We start from the raw sequence: 26,944 nt of genomic DNA, 5'->3' as shown, positions 1-26,944 counted from the left end.
TAGAATTGTAGAGTTGGAAGGGACCCTGAGGGTCATCTAGTCCAACCCCCTGCAGTTCAGGAATCTCCACTAAAGCATCCATGACTGATGGCCCTCCAACCTCCACCTGAAAACCTCCAGGGAAGGAGAGTCCACTGCCTGCCGAGGAAGTCGAACTGCTATTACTGTCAGAAAGTTCTTTCTGACGTTTAGTTGGAATCCCCTTTCTTGTAACTCGCAGCCATTGGTTTGGGTCCTACTCTCCATAGCAAGAGAAAACACACTTGCTCCCTCTTCCATGTGAAAGCCCTTGAGATATTTGAAGATGGCTATCACATCTCCTCTCAGTCTCCTCTTTTCCAGGCTAAACATACCAAACTCCCTCAACCGTTCCTCATAAGGCCTGGCTTCCAGACCCTTGATCATCTTGGGTCACCCTCCTTTGTACACTGGCCTTTGAGAGCCAGTGTGGTGTAGCGGTTAAGAGTGGTAGTCTCGTAATCTGGTGAACCGGGTTTGCGACTCCGCTCCTCCACATGCAGCTGCTGGGTGACCTTGGGCTAGTCACACTTCTCTGAAGTCTCTCAGCCCCACTCACCTCACAGAGTGTTGTGGGGGAGGAAGGGAAAGGAGAATGTTAGCCGCTTTGAGACTCCTTCGGGTAGTGATAAAGCGGGATATCAAATCCAAACTCCTCTTCTTCTTCTACATGTTCCAGCTTATCAATATCTGTGCCTAGAACCGAACACAAATCAGATGTTGTCTGACCAAGGAAGAATAGAGTGGTCCTATTAACCTCCTGAAAACCACTTATCTGTGGTGGGTGGGGCACGAAATGGAAGTGACAACAGTGAGAATGTAAACGTTATCTCTGTACAGTGGTACCTCGCAAGACGAATGCCCCGAAAGACGTAAAACTCGCAAAATGAAAGAGTTTTTCGTTTTTTGAGTTGCTTCGCAAGACGGATTTCCCTATGGGCTTGCTTTGCAAGACAAAAACGTCGTGCAAGTTTGTTTCCTTTTTCTTAAAACCGTGCATTCACTTCGAGGAGCAACTCATAGCACGCTTTGTGGTAGCCTTTTTTGAGGTTTTTGAAGACTTTGGTGATTTTTGAAGCTTTTCCAAAGTCCGTGCTTCGCAAGACGAAAAAACTCGCGGAACGAATTAATTTTGTCTTGCGAGGCACCACTGTATAGCTGGCTAGTTGACCCTTCTCTATCCTCCTCCTGGGCAAGCCAAGAGACAATAGGAGTGTTCAAGGACACATTCCAGCTCGGGGGGAAACATTCAAGGAGGTTGCAAAGCAGAGCCACCGAGTGGTGTGGCTGGGGAGAGTTCTGAGGGCCAGATAAGACGCACGGACGGAGAGCCACATATTGCCCCTGAACCTAATGCTCCCCACTGCTACCACGCTATGGTTATAGCTAAGCAGCCTGTTCTTACCTATGGCAGTGTCATGGAATAGGTGTTTCTGATCTATGCAGCTTTATGGATAGCTCAGTAGGTGGAGCATGAGACTCTTAATTTTAGGGCTGTGGGTTCAAGTCCACGTTGGGCAATAGATTCCTGCACTGCTGGGGGTTGAACTAGATGATCCTCATGGTCCCATCCAATTCTACAATTCTATGGAATAAAAGTAAAATCCAGAGCAGGTTGGATTCAGGATCCTTAATTTCCTGTCCCACATCAGTCCCGGCACTCGGGTAGGGAACCTGCGGCTCTCGTTTTGGCTGCGCTCCCTTTAGATGCAGCCAGCAGAGACAGCAGAGCCAGGGATGACGGGAGTTGTACTCCAATGATATATGGACAGCAGCAGTTTCCCCATCCCTATTATAGAAAACAAGGCACAAGCCTGAAAATGCTCCTTAAATACTGGAACGGTCCTTGAAGCGGAAATGGTTTGAGACCCCTGCGGAAACCCCCCCCCCACCTCTCGCAATTGGCTTATGATGGGAATTTCCAACAGAGCTCAATGAAGGATGAGTACACGCACAGAGAGAGCTTTAGGATAAAATATATTTATATATATATATAATATATATAAAAGACACACGTACACGTAAAAAAGGATATAAAAATATCTTGCAGAAATGATTGTTTCTCACAAACTGTGGAAAATAGGTGTGTAGCTGTAGTACCTGTTTGGGAAGTGTTGGGTTAGGAGACATTCAGATGGACAATCGAAACCCTTTGCTCAGATCCCATCGCAGTAGTGGGGGGGGGGGGAGGAACAGCGAGCCCATCCTTTTGCAGTAGGGAGGGGTATGATCCATGAGGTGCATCCCCTCCCCATTTCTTTGCAGCAAAACATGTTGATTGACACAGGCCTGGCCGCCCCAGCAGACGGCTGTTTTCAAATAGTGTACCATCCACACTCAGCAAAAAGCTTTGTGGGTACTGAGTGGTCCTGAAGTAGGATCCAGTTAGCATGGCCCCATTAAAAAAGAGAGAAAGAAAGCAAAACCAGAAATTTCTGCCCCAAAATTTCTGTCCTGTATAACTCCCTGCACTGTTATCTAATGCTAAAAAGCCAGGGAGCTACCTTAGGCCAATTCTGACCAAGAACAGCCTTCCAAGTCTTACTGGACTACAACGCCCATCATCCCTGACCACTGGCTGTATTGGCAAGGGCTGATGGGAGTTGTAGTCCAAAAGCATTTGTTTGCAAAGGCTGGTCTACACTGTCTGGCTCTCCAGGGCTTCAGACAGAGGTTTCCCCTAGGCCTGCCTGGAGATCCTGGGAACTGGATGTGGGGCTATTTGCAATGCATTCTGCTACAGACCCCACCCTGACATAGAACAAGGTATCTGGAAGGAACACAGTTGTGTCCTGTCCCCACCACCTCACTCCAAAGCAGCTCTATGGATGGAGGCCTTTTCACTTATGGAAAATTCATCAATCCCCGCACAAGGGTCTTGGATTTTGTACTTTGCTCACGGTCTTAAAGTTCGCCACCAGCAACCTGGGTGCAGTGTGAGAAAAGGTTTTGGAAAACGTCAGCGAAAAGAAAAAAAAAAATTCTTCTCCCCTCAAGATGACAAGGAAACTGTTAAATATATAGGAAGGAGAGATGCCACCGGCTTATAGAAAAATAAGAGGAAAGAATTGGTTTTTAAATGACTTTTCTTCTAAAAAATACATTATTAAATATATTTATATATAATTTCTTCTCTGTCTAAAAATAAAAAAGGCAGACCACTTGCTGATTTTAGCATTCAGAGGAAACAGCCCCAGGGAAAGTTTGGGAGGAAACTCGAGTTTTCAAAGCAAATAGTATTTTAAGGAGGTAATGCTCGGTCTGGCCCGAATGCATGACATTTCTATCTTTCAAGCTGGATTGACCCCCAACCTTAAGCGTCCCAGATTGATGTGTGGCTTCTGCTCCAAACCCCCAACACAGGGGATCTCAAGGTGCAGCTAAAGCTAATTTTTATAGTGGCTTAAGAGACTGTATAGCCACACCTGACACCTGCTCCCATGTGCCTTTAATGGCAGAACTAACTGCTGCAGGATCCAATCCCACAATTAACAAATGTGCTTCTTACGCTGTTCCCGCCCAAAGCAGCGGAGATCAGCCCAGGGTTAAAACGCCGGAAAGCTATTCCATAGACAAAAGATGGGTCCAGAGGAGACATTCTAGCCAGGTTTCTCTCTGCCCTGGAGGACTGGAACAACGTCTGCATTGTTTTCTAGGGCCAAAGCGTTTGACTTTGGAACAGGACAGTTCACCTCTCTAGGACAGCACTGCAAGACTAAAAGCCAGCGAGAAGCCAAGCTCAAATGACAATAGCCTCCCCACCCCAACCCTACCCTGGGAAAGAGTACAAGCCTAACTGGAACAGGAGACAAGCACTGGGACCTCGGATGTCCTTCCTGCCCCTCCGAAATGGGACTTGGGCTCAGACTAGCAGCTGGACCCGTTCCCTAGCACCATAGATGAGGGGAGAGGAAGGCTCTCCTTGTGGTGTAAGTCAGCTGACCTGTTTTGGACTACAACTCCCATCAGCCCCCTCTCAGGGATGCCAGGTGGACAAAGGGCAGTCTATATCAGGCACCCCCAAACTCGACCCGCCAGCTGTTTTGGGACTACAACTCCCATCATCCCTAGCTAACAGGACCAGTGGTCAGCGATGATGGGAATTGTAGTCCCAAAACAGCTGGAGGGCCAAGTTTGGGGATACCTGGTCTATATGATGTCCTCCCTGTCCCAATATCAACGAAAATCTCTAGCTTTCCAAGCAAGATGTTAGGTAGGTTTCTTCAAAAAGGCAGAAAGGCCATGAAGGTAGAAAACGCCCTCAACTCTGTGCCTGAGTTTTAGGAGGGCTGGGGAGGGAGGAAAGAAACATGGTGAATGAGCAACACCTCCAAGGGGAAGATAGTGCTTGCTGTTTGACTGGCAGCCACAAGGTGGCACTGGGGTTGCTGAACAGGCAGTTGTACACACCGGATAAAGGGGTCAGCAGTGTCCCAGTGCTGTGTTTTTTCCTTCTGTAGTGTTTGCAAAAAAAAAAAAAGATGTGCAGCAGCAGCAGTGCAGACTGCAGGGGCTCACCCAGGTTTCCCTTTTCAAGGCACTTGTAGCATCCTGTCTGGACCAGGTGGGGACCAAGGATAGCAGGTTTAAAATATCGTTCGGCGGGCAGGCGAGGACTCTGCGACACACCTCGCAGGTGCTTACAAGTCCAGAGGCTCCTCCACCGGCACAGACTGCAGCTGGGTTAGCACCTTCTCGTCCGAGTCCAGAGCCTCGGGGCCCATCGGGTCTCCCCCAGAAGCATCCAACAAGAGGCCCTCTCCCTCTGGGAGACGCAGAAGGCCGCCCTGCACCTCCATAGAGTTCTTGTCCATCTCAAACAGCCCCTCGGCGCCGGTCCCTTGGAGGTCCATGCCCACCGGGCTGGGCCAAACCACCTGCTGCTGAGACATGGCCAGGCCGTCCGGCTGGGAGAAATTTGAAAGGAGGCCAGCTTGGCCAGAGTCCGTGCCGAAAGCCAAGTCGGCTGGCCCGGTGCTGTCGGGCACCGAGAGCGGGGAGACTCCAGGAGGGAGCACGGAAGCACCCCCCGAGAGCAACATGCTGCCGCCTTCGTCGCTCCCCAGAGTTGCCGGCGCCATCACAGTCGGCACTTCCTGCTTGATGGGCAGGGCCAGAGTCGGGGCGGCCTGGGCTGAGAGGATGGGCGTCATCAGCATGCCAGCCGGGAAGGTGGCTGTCAGGATCAGCTTCCCCTGCTGCAAAGCCATTCCGGTGACGATGGTGCTGCTCCCCGTTGCCGGGTTGGTCAGGAGGATGTTGCCTAAGTTGGAGAGGAAACGGGGAAATCTTAATAATAATAATTTATTATTTATACCCCGCCCATCTGGCTGAGTTTCCCCAGCCACTCTGGGCGGCTTCCAATCAAGTGTTAAAAACAATAAAGCATTAAATATTAAAAACTTCCCTAAACAGGGCTGCCTTCAAATGTCTTTTAAAAAGAAGATAGCTGCTTATTTCCTTCACATCTGAATGGAGGGCGTTCCACAGGGTGGGTGCCACCACCAAGAAGGCCCTCTGTCTGGTTCCCTGTAGCTTTGCTTCTTGCAGTGAGGGAACCGCCAGAAGGCCCTCAGTGCTGGATCTCAGTGTCCGGGCTGAACGATGGGGGTGGACACGCTCCTTAAGCAAAGGAAGGGACACAGAGCCCCCATTTCCTCTCCCCCCTGCCCACCCAAATCAGCAAACATCTCCAAGGCGGTCCCTACTCTCCAAGAGAGCCAATGAGGTGGAGTGGTTGGACTAGGGCCTGACAGAGACCAGGGTTCAAATCCCAACGCTGATATGAAGCTCATTGGGTGACCCTGGGCCAGTCACTGTCTCTTAGCCTACCCTACCCCAGAGGGTTGTTGTGAGGATAAAACAAGGAGAGGGAAAACCATGTGCACCACCTTGATCTCCTTGGAGGAAAAGTGGGATAGAAACAAATACATAATAATTAACTAGACAAAAATATTGCTTTGCAACGTTGGAGAAATTGTGGGAATGAAGGGACATTTACAATGGTGCCTCGCAAGACGAAAAGAATCCATTCCGTGATTCTCTTTGTCTAGCAGTTTTTTCGTCTTGCGAAGCAACCCTATTAGCGACTTAGCGGATTACCGCTATTAGCGGCTTAGCGGCTTTTAGCGGCTTAGAAAAAGCGGGGGGGAATGAAAAAAATCGTAAGACTCGCAAGACGTTTTCATCTTGCGAAGCAAGCCCATAGGGAAATTCGTCTTGCGAAGCGCCTCGAAAAACGGAAAACCCTTTCATCTAGCGGGTTTTTCGTCTTGCGAGGCATTCGTCTTGCGGGGCACCACTGTATACACATGTGGTGGAAATGCCCATTGATTAAAAACTTCTGGCTAAAAATATTTCAGGAAATGGAACAAATTACATCTCAATCGATCAATTTAGATCCCCAAATAGCATTGCTTTCTATATTTGCAGATGAAACACAAAATCTTAAGAGACAGAGACTTAATTGTGCATCTTATAACTGCAGCACGTCTTGCTGTTGCTAGACACTGGAGGACATTAAATGTGAACCTATATGAAGTTTGGTATGCTTATGTCTGGGAATTAATTTTGATGGAAAAGTTATCAGAAAGGGTACATGAAAGAAAACAACATGAGAAACTACATAACTTTTACATAACATAGTCCTCCTTTATTACCTATGCATCAAAGAAAGAACATGCATTTAAACCACGTACATGCATTTAAACCACATGCATTTAAACCACATTTAAGCCTACGTACTTCTCTTCCTCCCCCGTTTTATCGCTCACAACAATTCTGCGAGTGAATTATTGGCCCAAGATCACCAAGTTTCTTGGCTGGGAGGGGATTCGAACCCTGGCCTCCCAGGTCCTAGTCCAGCACCTGAATCCCTTGAATTGTTTTTGAAACCTCCCTGGCCACCCTCTGCCCAAAGCACTTACCTGGTGCGGTGCCCGGGATCTGCAGCGTGGTCATGCCCACGTTGGCGTTGATGAGGTGCACGTTGCTCTGGCCAAGGCTTCCTCCCGCCGACACTGCCACCTGCGGCGCCCCTGCCATGGCCCCCACTTTGATGGGGGTGCCACCAGTGGTCAGAATTTGGATGGGGCTGCCCATGCCCTGCTGCAGGGTGACCACCTGGGAGGTTGGCACAACTTGGGGCAGAGAGATAATCTGGGAGCCCTGGGCCACTTGGGGGAGCGAGACGAGCTGGGGGGCAGATGCCCCCTGCGGGACGGCGTAGATCTGCGTCGGGGACACAGGCACCATTTGGGACGGGGAGAGCACCTGGGTCCCAGAGACAGGCTGGGAGAGCGGCACCACCTGGGAAGGGGGCGAGACTTGGGCGATGGGGACCAGGGATGGGGCAGGGACGTGGAGAACAGCGGCCTGGGGTGGTGAGGGGCCTGGCATGGAAAGCAGTGGCGTGGCTGTGGTAGTCTGGGAAGACTGGGCCATCTGCCCACCGACCGTGGCTGCGGTCACCTGGGGAGCTGGCAGGGTTTGGGCACCAGGGGCCAACTTGGCTAGAGGAACCATCTGAGGACTAGATGTGGCTGATGGCTGAGGTGCTGAGGGCAGCTGCTGTGCAGCCGTGGGGGCTTCTTCGTTTGATGGGACCACTTGCGGCATGGCAACAGCCGCCAGCAGGGGCCCCTTGTGGTTGGAGAGGAGTGTGGCAGCGTCGGGGACCGGCAACAGGGGTGGGGTAGATCCCTGCCCCTCTTCCAGCTTGACCTCGACACCAAACGCCAGGGCCTCTGCCGCTTCCGACTTCACTTCCCCCTGAAGCGCGGCAGCCGGGCTGAGAATGACGGTGGCCGGGGCAAGGGGCTCCTGGAGAGCCTTGTTGGCCTCCTGGCTGCCAGGTGGGCCTGGGGGCTTGCCACCCAGCAGGGGGCTGGATCCGTTGAGGAGGATGGGCGGGCTGGGCGCTGCCACGGGGCTGAGGGTGATGGTCTGGTTGTCGCCAAGAGCCAAGCCGTTCAGGATGACGCCTCCGCTGGGAGTCTGGATGACGGAGCCGCCGTTCAGCAGCATGGTCGGGGAGCTAGCGGTGATAAAGTTGCCGTTGAGGAGGATGGAAGAGGCGCTGGAGCAAGCGGCTGGCAGGAACAGGCTGTTGGGGGTGGGCATCCCTTCGGGGGTTGCAGAAATCCCCATGGACGTTTCGGTTTCTTCGGTGCCGTGGCTGGACTCGTCCTCCGTGCTGGGGTTCCCGTCAGACTCACTGTTAAGGAGAAGAGGTTGAGGATGTAGTAGTAGTAGTAGTAATAATAATAATAATAATAATAATAATAATAATAATAATAGTAATAATAATAATAATAATAATAATAAAATTTATTTATACCCTGCCCGGCCAGAGCTGGGCTCAGGGCGGCTAACACCAGTAAAATGACAGTAAAAACATAATGCGGGGGGGGGGGGGGAATTTAAAATACAGGTTAAAATGCAATTTTAAATGCAGCCTCATTTTAAAAGTCAAAACCATAAGGGGAGGGAAACATAAGGGTCAGATTGAGTCCAAACCAAAGGCCAGGCGGTACAGCTCCGTCTTGCAGGCCCTGCAGAAAGATGTCAAGTCCCGCAGGGCCCTGGTCTCTTGTGACAGAGCGTTCCACCAAGTCGGGGCCAGTACTGAAAAGGCCCTGACCCTAGTTGAGACCAATCTAACCACCTTGCGACTTAGGACCTCCAAAATGTTGTCATTTGTGGACCTTAAGGTCCTCCGTGGGGCATACCAGGAGAGGCGGTCCCGTAGGTACGTAGGTCCTAGGCTGTGGTTGCCACAGTGAACTGTCTCTGAATAATAGTTGTTGGGAATCTCAGGGATGGGGGGGAGAAGTGCTCTTGCGTTCAAATTCTGCGCATGGTCACCTGATCAGCCACCGTTAGAACAGGATGTTGGACTAGATAGGCCACTGAGTTTCTCCTCTATGAACTGGTCTAATCCACAACAACAACTGTTTATTACTTATGCCCTGCCCATCTGACCAAGTTGCCCCAGCCACTCTTTTCAAACAGAATATATATATAAAAAAACCCACAACAAAACACCAGACAATAAGAACTTTCTCTTTTACAGGGCTGCCTTCAGATGTCTTCTAAAAGTTGTATGGTTCTTTATCTCCTTGACATCTGATGGAGTGGCGTTCCACAAGGCGGGTGCCACCACCGAGAAGGCCCTCTGCCTGATTCCCTGTAATTTCACTTCTCGCAGTGAGGGAACCACCAGAAGGCCCTCGGATCTGGACCTCAGGGTCCAGGCTGAACGATGTGGGTGGAGATGCTCCTTCCGGTATACACAGTCAAAGCCATTTAGCGCTTTAAAGGCCAGCACCAAGACTTTGAATTGTAGTCGGAAACCTACCGGGAGCAGCCATCGTTCTAGCCTGTGGCAAGAAATGCCACAAGTTATTTATGCATTGCATGAAATACTTCCTTGTATCTGCCCTGAATCTCTGAAAGAAGAAGAAGAAGAAGAGTTTGGATTTGATATCCCGCCTTTCACTCCCTTTAAGGAGTCTCAAAGCAGCTAACATTCTCCTTTCCCTTCCTCCCCCACAACAAACACTCTGTGAGGTAAGTGGGGCTGAGAGACTTCAAAGAAGTGTGACTGGCCCAAGGTCACCCAGCAGCTGCATGTGGAGGAGCGGAGACGCGAACCCGGTTCCCCAGATTACGAGACTACCGCTCTTAACCACTACACCACACTGGCTCTCTCCAGTGGTGCAGATTCCCTGCACAAAAATGCTGGTATTGTCTGGGGGCAGTGTTAGAAATTAGCCAGGTGCCGAGTGCATTTTGCACCTAGCTATTGGTTGCTATTGGGATGTGGGTGGCGCTGTGGGTTAAACCACAGAGCCTAGGACTTGCCAATCAGAAGGTTGGTGGTTTGAATCCCCGCCACAGGGTGAGCTCCCGTTGCTCAGTCCCAGCTCCTGCCAACCTAGCAGTTCGAAAGCACATCAAAGTGCAAGTAGATAAATAGGTACCACTCCGGCGGGAAGGTAAACAGCGTTTCCGTGCACTGCTCTGGTTCGCCAGAAGCGGCTTAGTCATGCTGCTCACATGTCCCTTTACCTTTACCTACTGGTCGCTAGTGACCAAGTGAAGATACCTGGGCACCAGGATGGCATCTGGCGTCTCCGCCATCTGGAGGTACATGCCTAAGGATTATTGGATCTGGACTGTTTTCGCACACTAGCAACACATCCTGCAGAATTCTATCAGTTATATTTTTATCTGCACAATCGGAATGAACTTCAGGAACCAAAATGCGTTCTCCGTGCAGCCTGAGCAGGAGCAGGGAACAACCTTCTAGTTAACTGTCGTCACCTGTCTTAACTTACCCTACCCCATGGCCCTGCTCATGGCTGTGCAAAATATTCCTGCGTTATGAAATGTCTGTGTCATCATTAAGAAAAAGAGGTTGGAATAGGCCAATATATATGTAGACTGATTCTGGATCAAGTGACTTTTCTTGTTTAAGTTGTCCTAGTTCTTAACCTAGCTCAAGGCTGTCTGTCATCTGAACTAGCAAAATGCAGTCACATGTAGAACATACAACATAAAAACAAGATTACGAGGAATCTCTGGGACTTCCCTCCTCCCCTTTGTGGGTCCTATTGTTAATCATTTCCTACATCTTTTTAGAATAATCCAAATCTTTCCTTTCTCCATTGTATCCAAAATTCCCCATCACAAGTGCTATTCCAATCCTACTAATGATTTTAACTGTTTACAGTGGTCTTTAAGATCAGTTACAAATTTTCCCCATTCCTTATTAAAATTTTGGTCTTCCTGATTTCTGATTCTTCCCGTCATTTTAGCCATTTCGGCATAATCCATCAACTTGACCTTGCCATTCTTCTCTAGCAAAACGTTTTAACTGAGAATCAATCACAGCCAGTCCATCATTTGAAAAAGAAAACTTTGGAGACCCAAAATGGCAGCTAGGCGTTCCGTTTTGAAAACTGGTTTAAAGAGCAATTTGGCACCTAGGTTATATACCTGAGTTTCTAACCCTGGCCAGGGGGGAAGCCTCTTTGAATTATTTTCTTTGAACGGATCGTGGGAGCCCCCACCTGCAGTGTAACAAGCCCCAACCCCTGATTTACTGTGGGGAAGGGTTGTAGCTCAATGCTTAGAGCACCCGCCTTGCAAGCAGAAGGTCGCAGGTTCAAATCCAGTTAAAAAGACCAGGTAGCAGGGAATGGGAAAGTCCCTGGAGAGCCGGTGGTATTCAGTGTACAGTATATGTTTCTGAGGTAGAAAGGACTGAGAAATAGATCTTTAGTTGGAGAGTGAAGGCAGGAGTCTGGGCTCCTTGGGCAAGGTAATTTCCACCCTCAGCCCAAGGAAATTCAAAGCCAAGGGATTCACATTTCACAACAAAGGGGATGAGCTTGGCGCCTTCCACGTTGCTGCAAAGTGCAGCTAACTGGAGGCAAAGTTTTTCTCCCAGGAGAGAAAGGGGGGGGGGAGAGGAGAGAGAGCGCCAGCTGCAGGAACATCTGGAGTAGCCAGCTTGGCTGTTCCCCACCCCCTGAACAGTCTGCAATAGAAGAATGAACTAGAACTTTCTCAAACTCAAGTGGTTTCTCCCTTTTGTTTGCAGAGGGGAAGGCAAAGGCGGACACACAAAAAATCCTCCGTGCCCCGGAACAGCTAGAAGAGAAAAGCCCTCTTCACTCTCCTGGGTGCATCCTGCTCTGGAAGCACCCAGAATGTGGGGGTGGGGGGAGGAGAGAGAAACCAGGGAGGGGAAAAGCTCTGTCTGCAGGGTTCAGGTCTCCCACCTCCTCATTCCTTCCTTACAAGCCCATCCAATGCATATTTATTCGAAAGTAAGGCAGTGGTGTTACCCAGGGGTTCCCAAAGCAGGGAGGGGGATTACATAGGGGCAGTAAGAGGCCAGGGGGTGGCAGGGGGGCACTGGAGGTGTAAATGGCTATCAGACTTTGAAAAGCTGGTATCATCAACTCTTGTTGAATTAATTGAACTAAGCAATTTGAACTGGATGTTTAATGACTGTTTGGAATTTTATTGCATTATTATCTTCCCTTTTCTGGGTCATGCAAATCGCTATTCTGAATAATGCTTTTTACAGGGAATTATCTTTCTTTCTTTCTTTCTTTCTTTCTTTCTTTCTTTCTTTCTTTCTTTCTTTATACCCTGTCCACCTAGCTGGGTTTCACCTAAAAATACATTAAAAATCAGTTACAGATAGGTAGCCGTGTTGGTCTGCCATAGTCAAAACAAAATAAAAAAATTCCTTCCAGTAGCACCTACTTAGTTGGTCTTTAAGGTGCTACTGGAAGGAATTTTTTTATTTTGTTTTGATTAAAAACTTCCCTAGGGCTTGCCAATCAGAAGGTTGGCGGTTCGAATCCCTGTGATGGGGTGAGCTCCCGTTGCTCAGTTCCTGCTCCTGCCAACCTAGCAGTTCGAAAGGACATCAAAGTGCAAGTAGATAAATAGGTACCACTCCGCCGGGAAGGTAAACGGTGTTTTCGTGCGCTGCTTTGGTTCGCCAGAAGCGGCTTAGGCATGCTGGCCACATGACCCGGAAGCTGTACGCCGGCTCCCTCGGCCAATAAAGCGAGATGAGCGCCGCAACCCCAGAGTCGGCCACGACTGGACCTAGCGGTCAGGGGTCCCTTTACCTTTTAGGGGGCACCAGGCAGGATTAAGCCTTCCGTAGCCCACTTTGTGGATTGTGCAAATACAAGGCTGTTCCTGTGTCTGAGGCAGCCTGTCTCAGCACTCTCACACAGAAGACAAGAGTTGAAATTTAGGGTAGCTTGTGGGTTTTGCAAAGCCTTGGCCATACCTCGCTCTTCTTGGTTTGGCTAGAACTGGAGAGGATGTAACTGATGTTACCCCTCTTTCTTAGCACCCGGAGTTTAGTAATTCCTTACAATATGCCACATTTATTTCCCAGCCTCTGTAAAAATGGTTGTTCCTTTTTGCTGGAAGTTACTTTCGACAACTTTTTTCCCAGGCAGTGGGAAGGAGTTTGTAATGCATGCAATGGAAATCAAGTGTCTCCCAATCTGCCAATAGTCAGTCATGATGGGTACTGTAGTCCAGTATCTGGAAGGCCCTATGACAATACCCATCATGCTGGCTGAGACGGATTGAAGCCAGAATCCCAAAACATATGGAAGGCACCACTCTGGCTACCCCTGCCCTAGAAGGACAGGAGCTTTGTAAAGGGTCCATTAGAGACCTATAAAACTTAGAGACGGGTTTCCCAGCAGGCTCATTCTCTCTTCCTGGGAGTGCTTACTATAAACCGAGAAGCACATGTAATTCAGGAATTTCTCTCCTTCTCCATCACCCTAGACTTTTTCTGAAACTTGGGAGGAACTTGAACTAAGAATAGGTGGCATCAATGTCCCCCAAAAGCCCATCCAGAGGAAATAGGTATTCTATGGTGGGTTGGAGTCAAGTGTCTCTAGGATGCTGGGTTTTCCATGAAGACCTCAAAGACCCCTTCAGAACTTCAAGATCTCTTTAAGGAGAGTTGGGGGTCTGCCCCCTAATTATCAGCACGTGGTCTTTAAGAATATTAGAAAAGCCCATCTGGTTCTGACCCACATCCAGCTCCATTCCTAAACCCATTTCCTCAAGAGTAAGCTCCACCAACTTCCAAGGGACTTCCTTAAGGGGCTGCTGCAGTCCTAGTTGGGCTGCATCCTGCTTCCCAACAGACTACGGAGAGAATAACTGGGTGAACTCTTCCCACCTTGGATCAAATCTACGCTTCCAGGTGTCATAAGAAAGCTGCAGAGATAGTACAGGATAGTACGTACCCCGGGAATGATCTCTTTCAGCTTCTGCCTTCTGGAAGAAGGTACAGGATTATAAAGACTAGGACTAGCCGCCTGAGAAACAGTTTCTATCCAAATGTGATTTTGGTTTTAAACGCACTGTAAGGTAGTCTCAGAATGGGTGGCGCTGTGGTCTAAACCACTGAGCCTAGGGCTTGCCGATCAGAAGGTCGGCGGTTTGAATCCCCACGATGGGGTGAGCTCCCGTTGCTCGGTCCCTGCTCCTGCCAACCTAGCAGTTCGAAAGCACGTGAAAGTGCAAGTAGATAAATAGGTACCGCTCTGGCGGGAAGGTAAACGGCGTTTCTGTGCGCTGCTCTGGTTCGCCAGAGGTGGCTTAGTCATGCTGGCCACATTACCCGGAAGCTGTACGCCGGCTCCCTCGGTCAGTAAAGCGAGATGAGCGCCGCAACCCCAGAGTCGGCCACGACTGGACCTAATGGTCAGGGGTCCCTTTACCTTTACCTTAAGGTAGTCTCTGTGGGAGTATATTGTATTTAATTATGGGGTATCAGAGTTTTTAGGGGGTCAACCAGGCTGGGATAGCAGGGATAGCAGGCTTGTTGGTTTTTGAATGTCTGATGTAGATTTTTTCAATTTCGTTGTTCTGTATGGGACAACGACAATAAATATTATCGTATCGTATGGTATCTGGCAAGGCTAAGCAGCGGCCAGGGAGGCAGCAGTCACCCCGCTCCCTCCCCGCAACCTGTAGACTGCTCTTATCCATGCAGTTACAGATAGGTAGCCGTGTTGGTCTGCCATAGTCAAAACAAAATAAAAAATTCCTTCCAGTAGCACCTTAAAGACCAACTAAGTTAGTTCTTGGTATGAGCTTTCGTGTGCATGCAGGCTCCCACGATCCATTCAAAGAAAATAATTCAAAGAGGCTTCCCCCCTGGCCAGGGTTAGAAACTCAGGTATATAACCTAGGTGCCAAATTGCTCTTTAAACCAGTTTTCAAAACGGAACGCCTAGCTGCCATTTTGGGTCTCCAAAGTTTTCTTTTTCAAATGATGGACTGGCTGCGATTGATTCTCAGTTAAAACATTTTGCTAGAGAAGAATGGCAAGGTCAAGTTGATGGATTATGCCGAAATGGCTAAAATGACCGGAAGAATCAGAAATCAGGAAGACCAAAATTTTAATAAGGAATGGGGAAAATTTGTAACTGATCTTAAAGACCACTGTAAACAGTTAAAATCATTAGTAGGATTGGAATAGCACTTGTAATGGGGAATTTTGGATACAATGGAGGAAGAAAAGATTTGGATTATTCTAAAAAGATGTAGGAAATGATTAACAATAGGACCCACAGTGCTCGCTTCGGCAGCACATATACTAAAACAATAGGACCCACAAAGGGGAGGAGGGAAGTCCCAGAGAGCTCATACCAAGAACTAACTTAGGTGCTACTGGAAGGAATTTTTTTATTTTGTCTTATCCATGCAGGTTCCACTTCGCTCTCTTTCCTGCGCAGCAGCGCGCGCGCGATTGCGCCCCGAGAGAGTGTGGCGCTGCGCTCTGCCCATGCCCCGGGGCCGCTCACCTCTTGCTGGGCGTGCCGGCACCTCCTTCCCCGGCTCCTCCTCCTCCTCCTCCTCCTCCGCTGCGGTCGCGCTGCCGCCGGTTCTTGAACCAGTTGCTGACCTGCGTGAGCGACAGGCCGGTGTCCTGAGCCAGGCGCCGCTTCTGCTCGGGGCTCGGGTAGCGGCTGCGCCCGTACGAGTCGCGCAGGGCTGCCCGCGATCGCCGCTTGAAGCAGTACACCGTCTCCTCGCCGTCCCAGATGGTGCTGGGCAGCGGGAACTTTTTGCGCAGCCGGTACTTGTCGACGGCGCCCAGAGCCCGGCCCCGGGCAGCCTCGGCCTCCCGGTAGCGGGCGCGCAGGTACAGATCCTGCAGGAAGGGGTGGTGCGGCGCGCCGAAGGGCCGGCTCTGCACCAGGCGGTACAGCTCGGCGAAGTCGCCGCGCTGGAAAGCCAGCAGCGCGCGCGCCTTGGCCAGGCTCTCGCCCGCCTGCGCCTCCAGGCACGGCGCCTCGGCGTCGGGCGGCAGCGAGCCCAGGAAGCGGCCCAGCCGGCCGGGGTCGCCCGCCTGCAGCAGCGCCTCGCACACGCACGAGACCTGCTCGGCCGAGAAGCGCGGCGAGCGCGGAGGATCGGGCGCGGCGGAGGCGAGCCCCGCGCTTGGAGAGGGCGCGCCAGCCGTCGCCAAACCCGATCCTGCTCCGCCGCCGCCGCCGCCGCCGCCGCCGTCCTCTGGCTCTCGGCCGGGAGGAGCCTGCGGAGACGGGGCGGGCGCCGAAGTTGGCACAAGTTGGCGCGCCTCCTCGGCTGCGCCCTCGTCCTCGTCCTCCTCCTCCTCCTGCCTCGGCTCTCCTCCGGCGGCGGCGGGGCCCGCGGGGAAGGAGGCCATGTTCGCGGCGCGCCGGATCGCGGCCCCCCTCGCCCGCCTCCGGCCCGCTCCCCTCCCCCTGCGCGCTGCCCTAGCCCTGCGGGTCTCCTCCCCCTGCGCCGCCGTCCCCTTTCCACATCCTAGGAGCCGCGGGCCGCCTCCCGCCCCCGGGCTGGCCTCCGCCTCCTGGGACGCGCTTCGCCCACCCCCCGCCGCCCCCCAAACTTCGGAGCAACTCTCCGGACGCTTCTCCCCCGCCTCGGTCTCCCTCCTTTCCACTTCTTTCCCCCCCCCCCTTTTCCTTCCTTCCCTCTTTCTTTCTCTTTCTCTCCCACCCGCCTTTCCCTCTATTAACTTTCCTTTCCCCTCCCTTCGTCCTTCCTTCTTTTAGTCCTGGGCTCCTCCTCCCTTTGCGCAGCCACAAATCAATCTCTCTCTTTTTCCCCCTCTCTCTCCCTTCCTCGGTCAGACGCAAAAAAGCGCCGCTTTTTGGAAATCCGGAATGCTGTCCCCGCTGAAACGAAACTTTAAAAAAAGGAGAAGCCACTGGCTCTCATTTCTGTTCATAGCAGTAGATCCCGAACTCTTTTTGGCCCACTGCCACCTTGGTTCCACAAGCACATCCCCCAGTGTCCCCTATGCTTACTCTATAGAAAGCATTATAGGGGTTAACACGGCTCGCTAGGAAAGATATTAAGTGGTACCTCGGGTTAAGAACTTAATTCGTTCCGGAGGTCCGTTCTTAATCTGAAACTGTTCTTAACCTGAAGCATCACTTTAGCTAATGGGGCCTCCTGCTGCCGCCACGCCACCAGAGCACGATTTCTGTTCTCATCCTGAAGCAAAGTTCTTAACCCGAGGTACTATTTCTGGGTTAGTGGAGTCTGTAACCTGAAGCGTCTGTAACCTGAAGCGTCTGTAACCAGAGGTACCACTGTAAAGCATCAGGGACAGTTGCAACACAATAAAATTCAAAACAGCGATTGGTCGCACATTCATTCAAAAGCCATGTAAAACTACTCAGTTTAATTCAGGGGTTGGCAAACTATGGTCCAGGGCCCAGATGCGCCCCCCCCCCAGGCTCGTTGATCCGGCCTGCGGACCCTGCCGCCCACTTGGTCAGTCCCTACAAACTGTGGATGCCTCGCCGTATGAAATTTACGGCATGTAATGCCCTAAGAGAGAATTTAATGAAAATGATTTATAGATGGTACATGACACCAGTCAAGCTTGCAAAAATTTACCATTTGCCCGATAATAAATGTTGGAAATGTAATGAGATTGAAGGTACATTCTTTCACCTTTGGTGGACATGCCCAAGGATTAAGACATTCTGGGAGAATGATTTATAACGAAATGAAAAAGGTATTCAAATATACCTTCCTGAAGAAACCAGAGGCCTTTCTCCTGGGCAGTGGTCGGCCAATTGGTGCCAAAGAAGGATAGAACATTTTTTATGTATGCAACAACAGTGGCAAGAATACTCATTACGAAGTATTGGAAGACACAAGATCTACCCACTCTGGAAGAATGGCAGATGAAGTTGATGGACTATATGGAACTGGCGGAAATGACTGGCAGAATCCGAGACCAGGGAGAAGAGTCGGTGGAAGAAGATTGGAAAAAGTTTAAAGATTATTTACGGAAATATTGTAAAGTTAATGAATGTTAGAAAAATGTTGGAATGAAGTTATATGGCTTTAGTAGAAATGTTATAAGGAATTAAGTATAAATAGATTAATAGATTAGTAGAGTATTAAAAGGAAAAATAAGGTTAGAATGTATTAAGATAATTATAGGATGGAAAACAGAGGAAGATGGAAAGGAATTGCTGAAACAATTAACAGAAGTGGAATACAAAAAGGGAGGTGTGAGGAGGTCGCGGAAATAAGTGAATGAAAGATAAGATATTGAAATTATTTGATGTGTTTTTAAACTGTTTTTGTTTTGTTTTGTTAGTTTAATGTGTTAGTGTTATGTAGTGTTTTTGTTTTTGTATTGTATTGTTCTTTTTTTTTGTAGTGTTTAAATTGTTGGAAAACTAATAAATATTATTATTATTTTAAAAAAACAAAAAACTGTGGATGCCTCGCCGTGTGGGGCCTGACTTCCACGATGCTGGCGCAGCTTCAGATTGGCTGCTGGAAGTTCCTGCAGCCAATCCGAAGCCTCACTGCCCATGCACTGAGGTAAACTGGGCATGGCCATGGACGGAGAGGGTGGGTGGTGGGTCTGGGACTTGCCATGGGCATCGTGACGGGTGCATCGCGGGGGTTCAGCCAGAGCTTGGCGGGCCTGCTGGCCCCACGCCTGGCGCCAGACTCAGCGCTGCTGCTGGTGGCGCGCTCGGTGGCATGGCTGTCAATGTTTCCCTTTTTTAAAGGGAAATTCCCTTATTCCGAATAGGATTCCTTGCAAGAAAAGGGAAAAGTTGACAGCTCTGCGTGGCTGCGCTGCAGCGGTTGGGGGGTCAGCTGCGCACCGCCAGCACCGACCTTGGCACCGAATGACGGGCCATAGCGAGTGGTGCACACTGCCGGGAAGCTCTGCAGCGACAGGCCGGTGGAGTGACTGCTGCCCATCAACAACGCCGGTGAGCAGGCAGCGCCAAGATGTGCTCCTGAACGCGTGCAGAGTGCGCTCCTCCTCCAGGTCCGGAGGCAGCTGCGGGACTGGCTTGCAGGGTACAGTGGTACCTCGGGTTACAGACGCTTCAGGTTACAGACTCCGCTAACCCAGAAATAGTACCTCGGGTTAAGAACTTTGCTTCAGGATGAGAACAGAAATTGTGCTCCAGTGGCAGCGGGAGGCCCCATTAGCTAAAGTGATACCTCAGGTTAAGAACGGTTTCAGGTTAAGAACGGACCTCCGGAACGATTAAGTTCTTAACCCAAGGTACAACTGTATTTATATATTTTTCTAAATATAGTCCGGCTCCCCACAAGGTCTGAGGGACAGTGGACCAGCCCCCTGATGAAAAAGTTTGCTGACACCTGGTTTAATTCAACAAAACTAATGAACTTGAGCTTGGGCTGCCCAGAACTTCCAGACACACTGCCCAGACTAGAGTCCTGGAGACGTCACTTTGGTGGAGGACAACAACCAAGAAGATACCAGCTTTTCAAAGTCTGAAAGTCATTTCCATTTTCAGCAGTCCCCCCTGATGCCCCCAAGCATGCTCACCTGAGGTTTGGAATTGCCCAAGAAAGATGTTAAATTATTTTTGTCTGCCACTACGGCGGCTCGAAACTTACTAGCTAAGAATTGGAAAACGCAAGAAATACCAACAGTGGAAGATTGGCAGATGAAGATGATGGACTTTTCAGAGCTAGCTGACCTGACTGGAAGAATCCGCGACCAGAAAGAAGAGGAATATCAAGGAGACTGGAAGAAATTCAAGGACTATTTGAATAAATATTGCAATATAAAAAATTAGAAACTACTTGAAAGGACCAAATAGGCCCAGGATTAAATTAAGATTTAATAAAATAAATGGGATTTAGAACAGTAAGAAAAGCGAATAAGTTAGATTATAAATGGAAATATTTTTGTCTAATAATGATATTGGAAAGCTGTTACATCCAGATACAGTGGTACCTCGGGTTAAGTTCTGGAGGTCTGTTCTTAACCTGAAACTGTTCTTAACCTGAAGCACCATTTTAGCTAATGGGGCCTCCTGCTCCTGCCACGCCGCCAGAGCACGATTTCTGTTCTCGTCCTGAAGCAAAGTTCTTAACCTGATGCACTATTTCTCGGTTAGCGGAGTCTGTAACCTGAAGCGTATGTAACCTGAGGTACCACTGTACAAGGAAACTCAGAAGGGAGGGACTAGAGGAAGTCAACTAATATGTACACAAGGTTGGATATTTAAAGAATTAAGTTTGTTTTATTGTTTGTTCATTTATTGTTTTCTTCTTTGATGTATCTTTTTGTTTTTGTTTGTTATTCTGTTATGTGATATTTGTTATAATTGTAGAAAACCTTATTTATTTATTTTTTAAGCATGCTCACCTGAGCGGTCCTCCCCACTTTTGGAACCACTGGGGAAGAGATGGCTTGTTTCCAAGTGGATAGCTCAATTGGTGAGAGAGTGGTGCTGGTAACGCCAAGGTTGCAGGTTCAATCCCCGTCTGGGGCAGCTGCCTATTCCTGCGTGGCAGGGGGTTGGGCTAGATGGCCCTCAGGGTCCCTTCCGACTCTACGATTCTGTGAATCTGGCAGAGAGAATCCCGCTGCTGCCGTTTATAGACCCTCTTGTGTTGCTGCCTCCTTGTGATGATGTGAATGAAAAAAGAAGGGGGTTGGAAATGGCATACACAAGACACCTCCTCTGCTACTTCACACTGTTAAACTATGGAACTCACTGCCACTGGAGGCAGCGATGACCACCAACTTGGATAGGTCTCTGAGAGAGGGTTGGACAAGTTTGTGGAAGATAAAGCTAGCAATGGTTACTAGCCAGGATGCCTAAGCTCTGCCTCCATGCTCAGAGGCAGCAATGAATCCCAGTTGCTAGAAACCCCAGGGGAGCAGATTAGCTCGTGTACTTGGGTCCTGTTTGCAAGTTTCCCACAGACATCTGGTTGGTCCCTGTAAAGACATGATGCTGGACTAGGTGGGACGCAGGCCTGGTGCACCAAGCGATTGTTTGGTTCTCATCATTTGGATGGATGGCGGCTAATGGATCGAGGTTGAATCCTGACAAGACAGAAGAACTGTTTTTGTGGGACAGGAGGCAGGCAGGTGTGGAGGACTCCTTGATCCTGAATGGGGTAACTGTGCCCCTGAAAGACCAGGTGCGCAGCCTGGGAGTCATTTTGGACTCACTGCTGTCCATGGAGGCGCAGTTCAATTCTGTGTCCAGGGCAGCTGTCTACCAACTCCATCTGGTACGCAGGCTGAGACCTTCCCTGCCTGCGGACTGCCTTGCCAGAGTGGTGCATGCTCTGGTTATCTCCCGCTTGGACTACTGCAATGCGCGCTATGTGGGGCTACCTTTGAAGGTGACCCGGAAACTACAACTAATCCAGAATGCAGCAGCTAGACTGGTGACTGGGAGCGGCTGCCGAGACCACATAACACCTGTCTTGAAAGACCTACATTGGCTCCCAGTACGTTTCCGAGCACAGTTCATTCAGGTGCTGACCTTGAAAGCCCTAAACGGCCTCGGCCATAATTCAAAAGCATCAATTCTCCAGCGATCAGCCCTCTTTATGGTCCAGCTCTCACTTCCATACACTATGTAGGCCCCACAAATCACCCAGAGATGCATTTTAAATAAAAGGACACATTCTACTCATGTAAAAACATGCTGATTCCTGAAGGTCGGCGGTTCGAATCCCGTGACGGTGTGAGCTCCCGTTGCTCGGTCCCTGCTCCTGCCAACCTAGCAGTTCGAAAGCACATCAAAGTGCAAGTAGATAAATAGGTACCGCTCCGGCGGGAAGGTAAATGGCATTTCTGTGCACTGCTCTGGTTCGCCAGAAGCGGCTTAGTCATGCTGGCCACATGACCCAGAAGCTGTACGCCGGCTCCCTTGGCCAATAAAGCGAGATGAGCGTCGCAACCCCAGAGTCAGTCACGACTGGACCTAATGGTCAGGGGTCCCTTTACCTTTACCTTTAATATTCTGTTGGGAGCCGCCTGGAGCAGCTGGGAAAACCCAGCCAGATGGGCAGGATATAAATTGTTTGTTTGTTTGTTTGTTTGTTTGTTTGTTTATCATCATCATCATCATCATCCACATCAAACATCAACATCATCACAAAAACAGGGAACGGAGACCGCACAGAATACGATGTGCTGCCTTGCCGTCAAAGTACAAGGGTGAATGTTCGAATAGAGTGGCAAAATGCTTGGTTCACGGCACAAGTCCGCAAGCAGTTTCTTTCAGAATTGTGTGTGCGTTGAACATGATACCTATACCGTTAAGAACGGACGTCCAGAACAAATTAAGCTCGCAACTAGAGGTGCCACTGAATATTGTTAAGAATTAAATAAAGCATGTGCAAAATAGTCAGGGCCCCTTCTAGACCGCTGGGCACGGAAAATTGTACTGGCTTCCATTTCCCCTTTGCCATCTGCCTGGAGGGAGGCAGCTGCGAGTGCCAGCCAAGACCTCGGTGGGCATGAGTACACAGGTGCCACATTGGTGATGGCCTGGCCTACGTCCTTGCGCGCTTTCCGGCTCCTGAATCAGTTTTGCGATGGAGAGCCAGAAAAAGCTAACAGGTTCACTCTGGAGAGAAAACTGGGGGTTTCATTTCCAGGAAAATGTGTGGTGGGTGAGTAGCTTAAGTGATGCAACTCAGTAATTTTAGACTCTGGGCTTTAATGCTCTCGCAGGGAGGGGTGGCGGCCTCTGTAGTCGTGTGCGTTCCTTCACTTACAAAATGTGGGGAACGAAAAGCTAGTTAAAGCTATGGTTTTCCCAGTAGTGATGTATGGAAGTGAGAGCTGGACCATAAAGAAGGCTGATCACCGAAGAATGGATGCTTTTGAGTTATGGTGCAGGAGGAGACTCGAGAGTCCCATGGACTGCAAGAAGATCAAACCTCTCCATTCTGAAGGAAATCAGCCCTGAGTGCTCACTGGAAGGACAGATCGTGAAGCTGAGGCTCCAAGACTTTGGCCACCTCATGAGAAGAGAAGGCTCCCTGGAAAAGACCCTGATGTTGGGAAAGATGGAGGGCACAAGGAGAAGGGGACGACAGAGGATGAGATGGTTGGAAAGTGTTCTCGAAGCTACGAATATGAGTGACCAAACTGCGGGAGGCAATGGAAGACAGGAGTGCCTGGCGTGCTCTGGTCCAGGGGGTCATGAAGAGTCGGACACGACTAAACAACTAAACAACAACAAGTCCTGCTGTGTCTGTGGGGAGGGGAACTTGCTCGTTCTGCGGAGTGGGGCTCTGGACATCTGCCTTAAAGTCCTGGCTAAGCGTTGCCGTTGTTAATTACCCCATTTCTTCCTTGCTACCTTGGCCCACCCTCTACCCGCTTTGCGATCACTCTGTGGACGAATTTGCAGGCTAGGCACAAGAGGTCACTGTTGTACATGGAAACTGGACCGGTTAACCAAGGGCTCAAACCTCTCCTGGCTTACTTACAAACCTCTCCTGGCTTACTTGGGGCTACTCCCCAAGAGTTGTTACCCCAGGGTAACAAACCCGTGTTTACTCAAATAAGAGTGTTTTAGTCACCCCCCACCAAGCCACTGCTACTGGGATAATTTGCAGAGTGCTGAGTTTCTTTAGGGAGGGAATGATGATCAGCCCCATATGTACACACGCTGGAGGTTGGGAAAACCACAACTTTCTTACAATGAAACAAAAGTGAAATAGAGGCCTCTGATCTTGCCTCACATATGTCAACTCCATGTGGACCAGTGCCGGATTTACGTATAAGCTAAACAAGCTATAGCTTAGGGCCCTGCTATGTTGGGGGCCCCAAAAAAAATTTAAAGGGAAAAAACCCCAGGATGTACTTTTCCAAAACGTAAGATAAAAAACACATAAAATAAAACTGACATACAGCAACAGTATTTTATGTTGCAGAGACATCACAAAGGTCCGTATAGTAAAAGCTATGGTTTTCCCAGTAGTGATGTATGGAAGTGAGAGCTGGACCATAAAGAAGGCTGATCGCCGAAGAATTGATGCTGGAGGAGACTCTTGAGAGTCCCATGGACTGCAAGAAGATCAAACCTATCCATTCTGAAGGAAATCAGCCCTGAGTGCTCACTGGAAGGACAGATCATGAAGCTGAGACTCCAAAACTTTGGTCACCTCATGAAAAGAGAAGGCTCCCTGGAAAAGACCCTGGTGTTGGAAAAGATGGAGGGCACAAGGAAAAGGGGACAACAGAGGACGAGATGGTTGGACAGTGTTCTCGAAGCTACCAGCATGAGTTTGACCAAACTGCGGGAGGCAGTGGAAGACAGGAGTGCCTGGCGTGCTCTGGTCCAGGGGGTCACAAAGAGATGGACACGACTGGACAATTAAACAACAATAACATATATTCAACACAAAAAACGGCGACAATTTGTTGTTGACAAAGTACAGCTGGACATATAAAGGGCCCCATTACCTTCAGTAGCTGAGAGCCTCATTGGGCCCTGATGTGGACTCTGATGCACACCTCCCCACCTGACACAAAAGTAAGCCAGCTGGAATAGCTCAGTCGGTAGAGCATGAGACTTAATTCTCGGGGTCGTGGGTTTGAGCCCCACATTGGGAGAAAGGGGGTGCACTGAAGGGGGTTAGACTAGATGACCCTCTTGGTCCCTTCCAGTTCTATGATTCTAACTCCACTCTTCCACATTCCTACTGCTGCCTCCAGAAAGCCAGGCCACTGCTGGGAAGGGATTGCTGCCCCTTGTCTTTGCTTCTGACAAGAGCACCTTCCTTTCTTCTAGAACATGGGTAGGCAAACTAAGACCCGGGGGCCGGATCCGGCCCAATCACCTTCTAAATCTGGCCCGCAGATGGTCTGGGAATAGGCATGTTTTTACATGAGTAGAATGTGTCCTTTTATTTAAAATGCATCTCTGGGTGATTTGTGGGGCCTGCCTGGTGTTTTTACATGAGTAGAATGTGTCCTTTTATTTGTGGGGCACAGGGAATTTGTTCATTTCCCCATCCCCAATATAGTCCGGCTCCCCACAAGGTCTGAGGGACAGTGGACCGGGCCCCTGCTGAAAAAGTTTGCTGACCGCTGTTCTAGAACTACAGATCCTCTGTTAGTCTGCCCCTGGTCCTTTGCAAGCTCTCCTCTCCCAACTCCCTCCAAGGCATGCAAAGTTTTGTGGAAAGGGGACCCCTTGGGAGAAAGGGTTCACGAAGGACTGGGTTGGAGAGAGTGTCTCTGGGCCTGGCCCAATATCATCCCGAAAGGGAGGGCGCCAGCTGCCTTCATACAGCCAAAAGTCCTGCTTGCTCCGTCCCTCGATTTAGGCTCCAGGAATGTCTCTGTTGTTCTAAACTTAGCTCGGTGGAGACTGGCCAGCGGAACGGGAGAGAGGGGAGGGCGCTTCAGGCAGCAGAGCCTGTGGCCCCGATCCCAGCATACCGCTCCTACTTTATATATATATATATATATCATTAGTTTTTTAACATAATTTTCAACAGTAATTAAACATACCGTGTTTTTTGCTCTATAAGACTCACTTTTTCCCTCCTAAAAAGTAAGGGGAAATGTGTGTGCGTCTTATGGAGCGAATGCAGGCTGCACAGCTATCCCAGAAGCCAGAACAGCAAGAGGGATTGCTGCTTTCACTGCGCAGCAATCCCTCTTGCTGTTCTGGCTTCTGAGATTCAGAATATTTTTTTTCTTGTTTTCCTCCTCCAAAAACTAGGTGCGTCTTGTGGTCTGGTGCGTCTTATAGAGCGAAAAATATGGTACTTTTACATCTTATTTGATTTTTTTTTACTTCCATCTGTCCTGTCTGAAAATTTTCCAATCTAATCTCTTGGTATGCATTTCTTATTTTCCCTATTACATTTCAGACTCATAACCAATATCTCTCTCTTTTCCTACTTTGTAACACTTCATATATTTCTCCTTACAAAACTGGCAGAGGCTGCCAGGCAGATAAGACCATGGTGCCAATGGCAAGTGCTATATGGCTGAGTTCACGGTATGCAGGCTGAGACCCTACCTGCCCGCGGGCTGTGTTGCCAGAGTGGTGCATGCTCTGGTTATCTCCCGCTTGGACTACTGCAATGCACTCTATGTGGGGCTACCTTTGAAGGTGTCCCGGAAACTACAACTAATCCAGAATGTGGCAGCTAGACTGGTGACTGGGGGCGGCCGCCGAGACCACATAACACCGGTCTTGAAAGACCTACATTGGCTCCCAGTACATTTCCGAGCACAATTCATTCAGGTGCTGACCTTGAAAGCCCTAAACGGCCTCGGCCCAGGATACCTGAAGGAGCGTCTCCACCCCAACCGTTCTACCCGGACACTGAGGTCCAGGGCCAAGGGCCTTCTGGCGGTTCCCTCACTGCAAGAAGCCAAGTTACAGGGAACCAGGCAGAGGGACTTCTTGGTGGTGGCGCCCGCCCTGTGGAATGCCCTCCCACCAGATGTCAAAGAGAACAACAACTACCAGACTTTTAAAAGACATCTGAAGGCAGCCCTGGTTAGGGAAGCTTTTAATGTTTGATGCATTACTGTATTTTAATATTTTGTTGAAAGCCGCCCAGAGTGGCTGGGGAAGCCCAGCCAGATGGGTGGGGTATAAATATATTATTATTATTATTATTATTATTATTATTATTATTATTATGTGCACCTCTAAACCCGCTCAGTGGCTCCATGGGTAGCTGATGTAGGGTCTTCTGGAGGACTCCACTTCCCATCATTCCCAGCCAGCATGCTCAGTGGTGAGAGTGTTGGGTACCCCTGCCCTAGATATTTATCACAACTGTAGTGTTATCAGAACTTGTATCATTTGGGAGCTATGGGGGCTTCCAGACTGCCACAGTTTTCAGGTGGGGGCCAACAAAATCAACACCCCACCCACCCATCTGCAACAACAACAAAATAGATTTTTTTTTTTATAAGGACAGAGAAATGTTCAGGAAAGTGCTGGATAACACAACATTGTATAACCTGCCAACAAATCAGAAGTAAATAGATAACCCCGTCTAACCTGAGATGAGTAGGTAACAATTTATGTTATGAGAATCTGAGGTATTT

The 26,944-nt window shown here is 49.6% G+C and overlaps 1 protein-coding gene across 1 annotated transcript; it reads right to left on the bottom strand.

Moving 5' to 3' along the window:
• Nucleotides 1-1,982: 1,982 nt before the first annotated feature.
• SIX5 (SIX homeobox 5) lies at nucleotides 1,983-16,935 on the bottom strand. The gene is made up of 3 exons (XM_079985340.1): nucleotides 15,393-16,935; nucleotides 6,945-8,233; nucleotides 1,983-5,281 (listed from the first exon to the last, which is right to left on the bottom strand). Exons 1-3 carry the CDS (start codon nucleotides 16,259-16,261, stop codon nucleotides 4,659-4,661), a joined length of 2,781 nt encoding a protein of 926 aa, XP_079841466.1. The 5' UTR covers nucleotides 16,262-16,935; the 3' UTR covers nucleotides 1,983-4,658.
• Between the last annotated feature and the right edge of the window lie 10,009 nt (nucleotides 16,936-26,944).

This window comes from Podarcis cretensis, assembly GCF_951804945.1.
Source record: "Podarcis cretensis genome assembly, chromosome: 8".
NCBI lineage: Eukaryota > Metazoa > Chordata > Lepidosauria > Squamata > Lacertidae > Podarcis > Podarcis cretensis.
The sequence above is the reverse complement of the archived record's forward strand: the minus strand, read 5'-3'. Positions and strand labels throughout refer to the sequence as shown.

What these genes read in the sequence shown, in the direction of transcription:
- SIX5 (XM_079985340.1), bottom strand. Translation starts at nt 16,261, where the DNA reads ATGGCCTCCTTCCCCGCGGGCCCCGCCGCCGCCGGAGGAGAGCCGAGG. An exon ending in GCCGGCACGCCCAGCAAGAG is followed by an intron (nt 8,234 to 15,392) that starts GTGAGCGGCCCC and finishes TCTCCTTAACAG; the next exon opens with TGAGTCTGACGGGAACCCCA. An exon ending in GATCCCGGGCACCGCACCAG is followed by an intron (nt 5,282 to 6,944) that starts GTAAGTGCTTTG and finishes TCTCCAACTTAG; the next exon opens with GCAACATCCTCCTGACCAAC.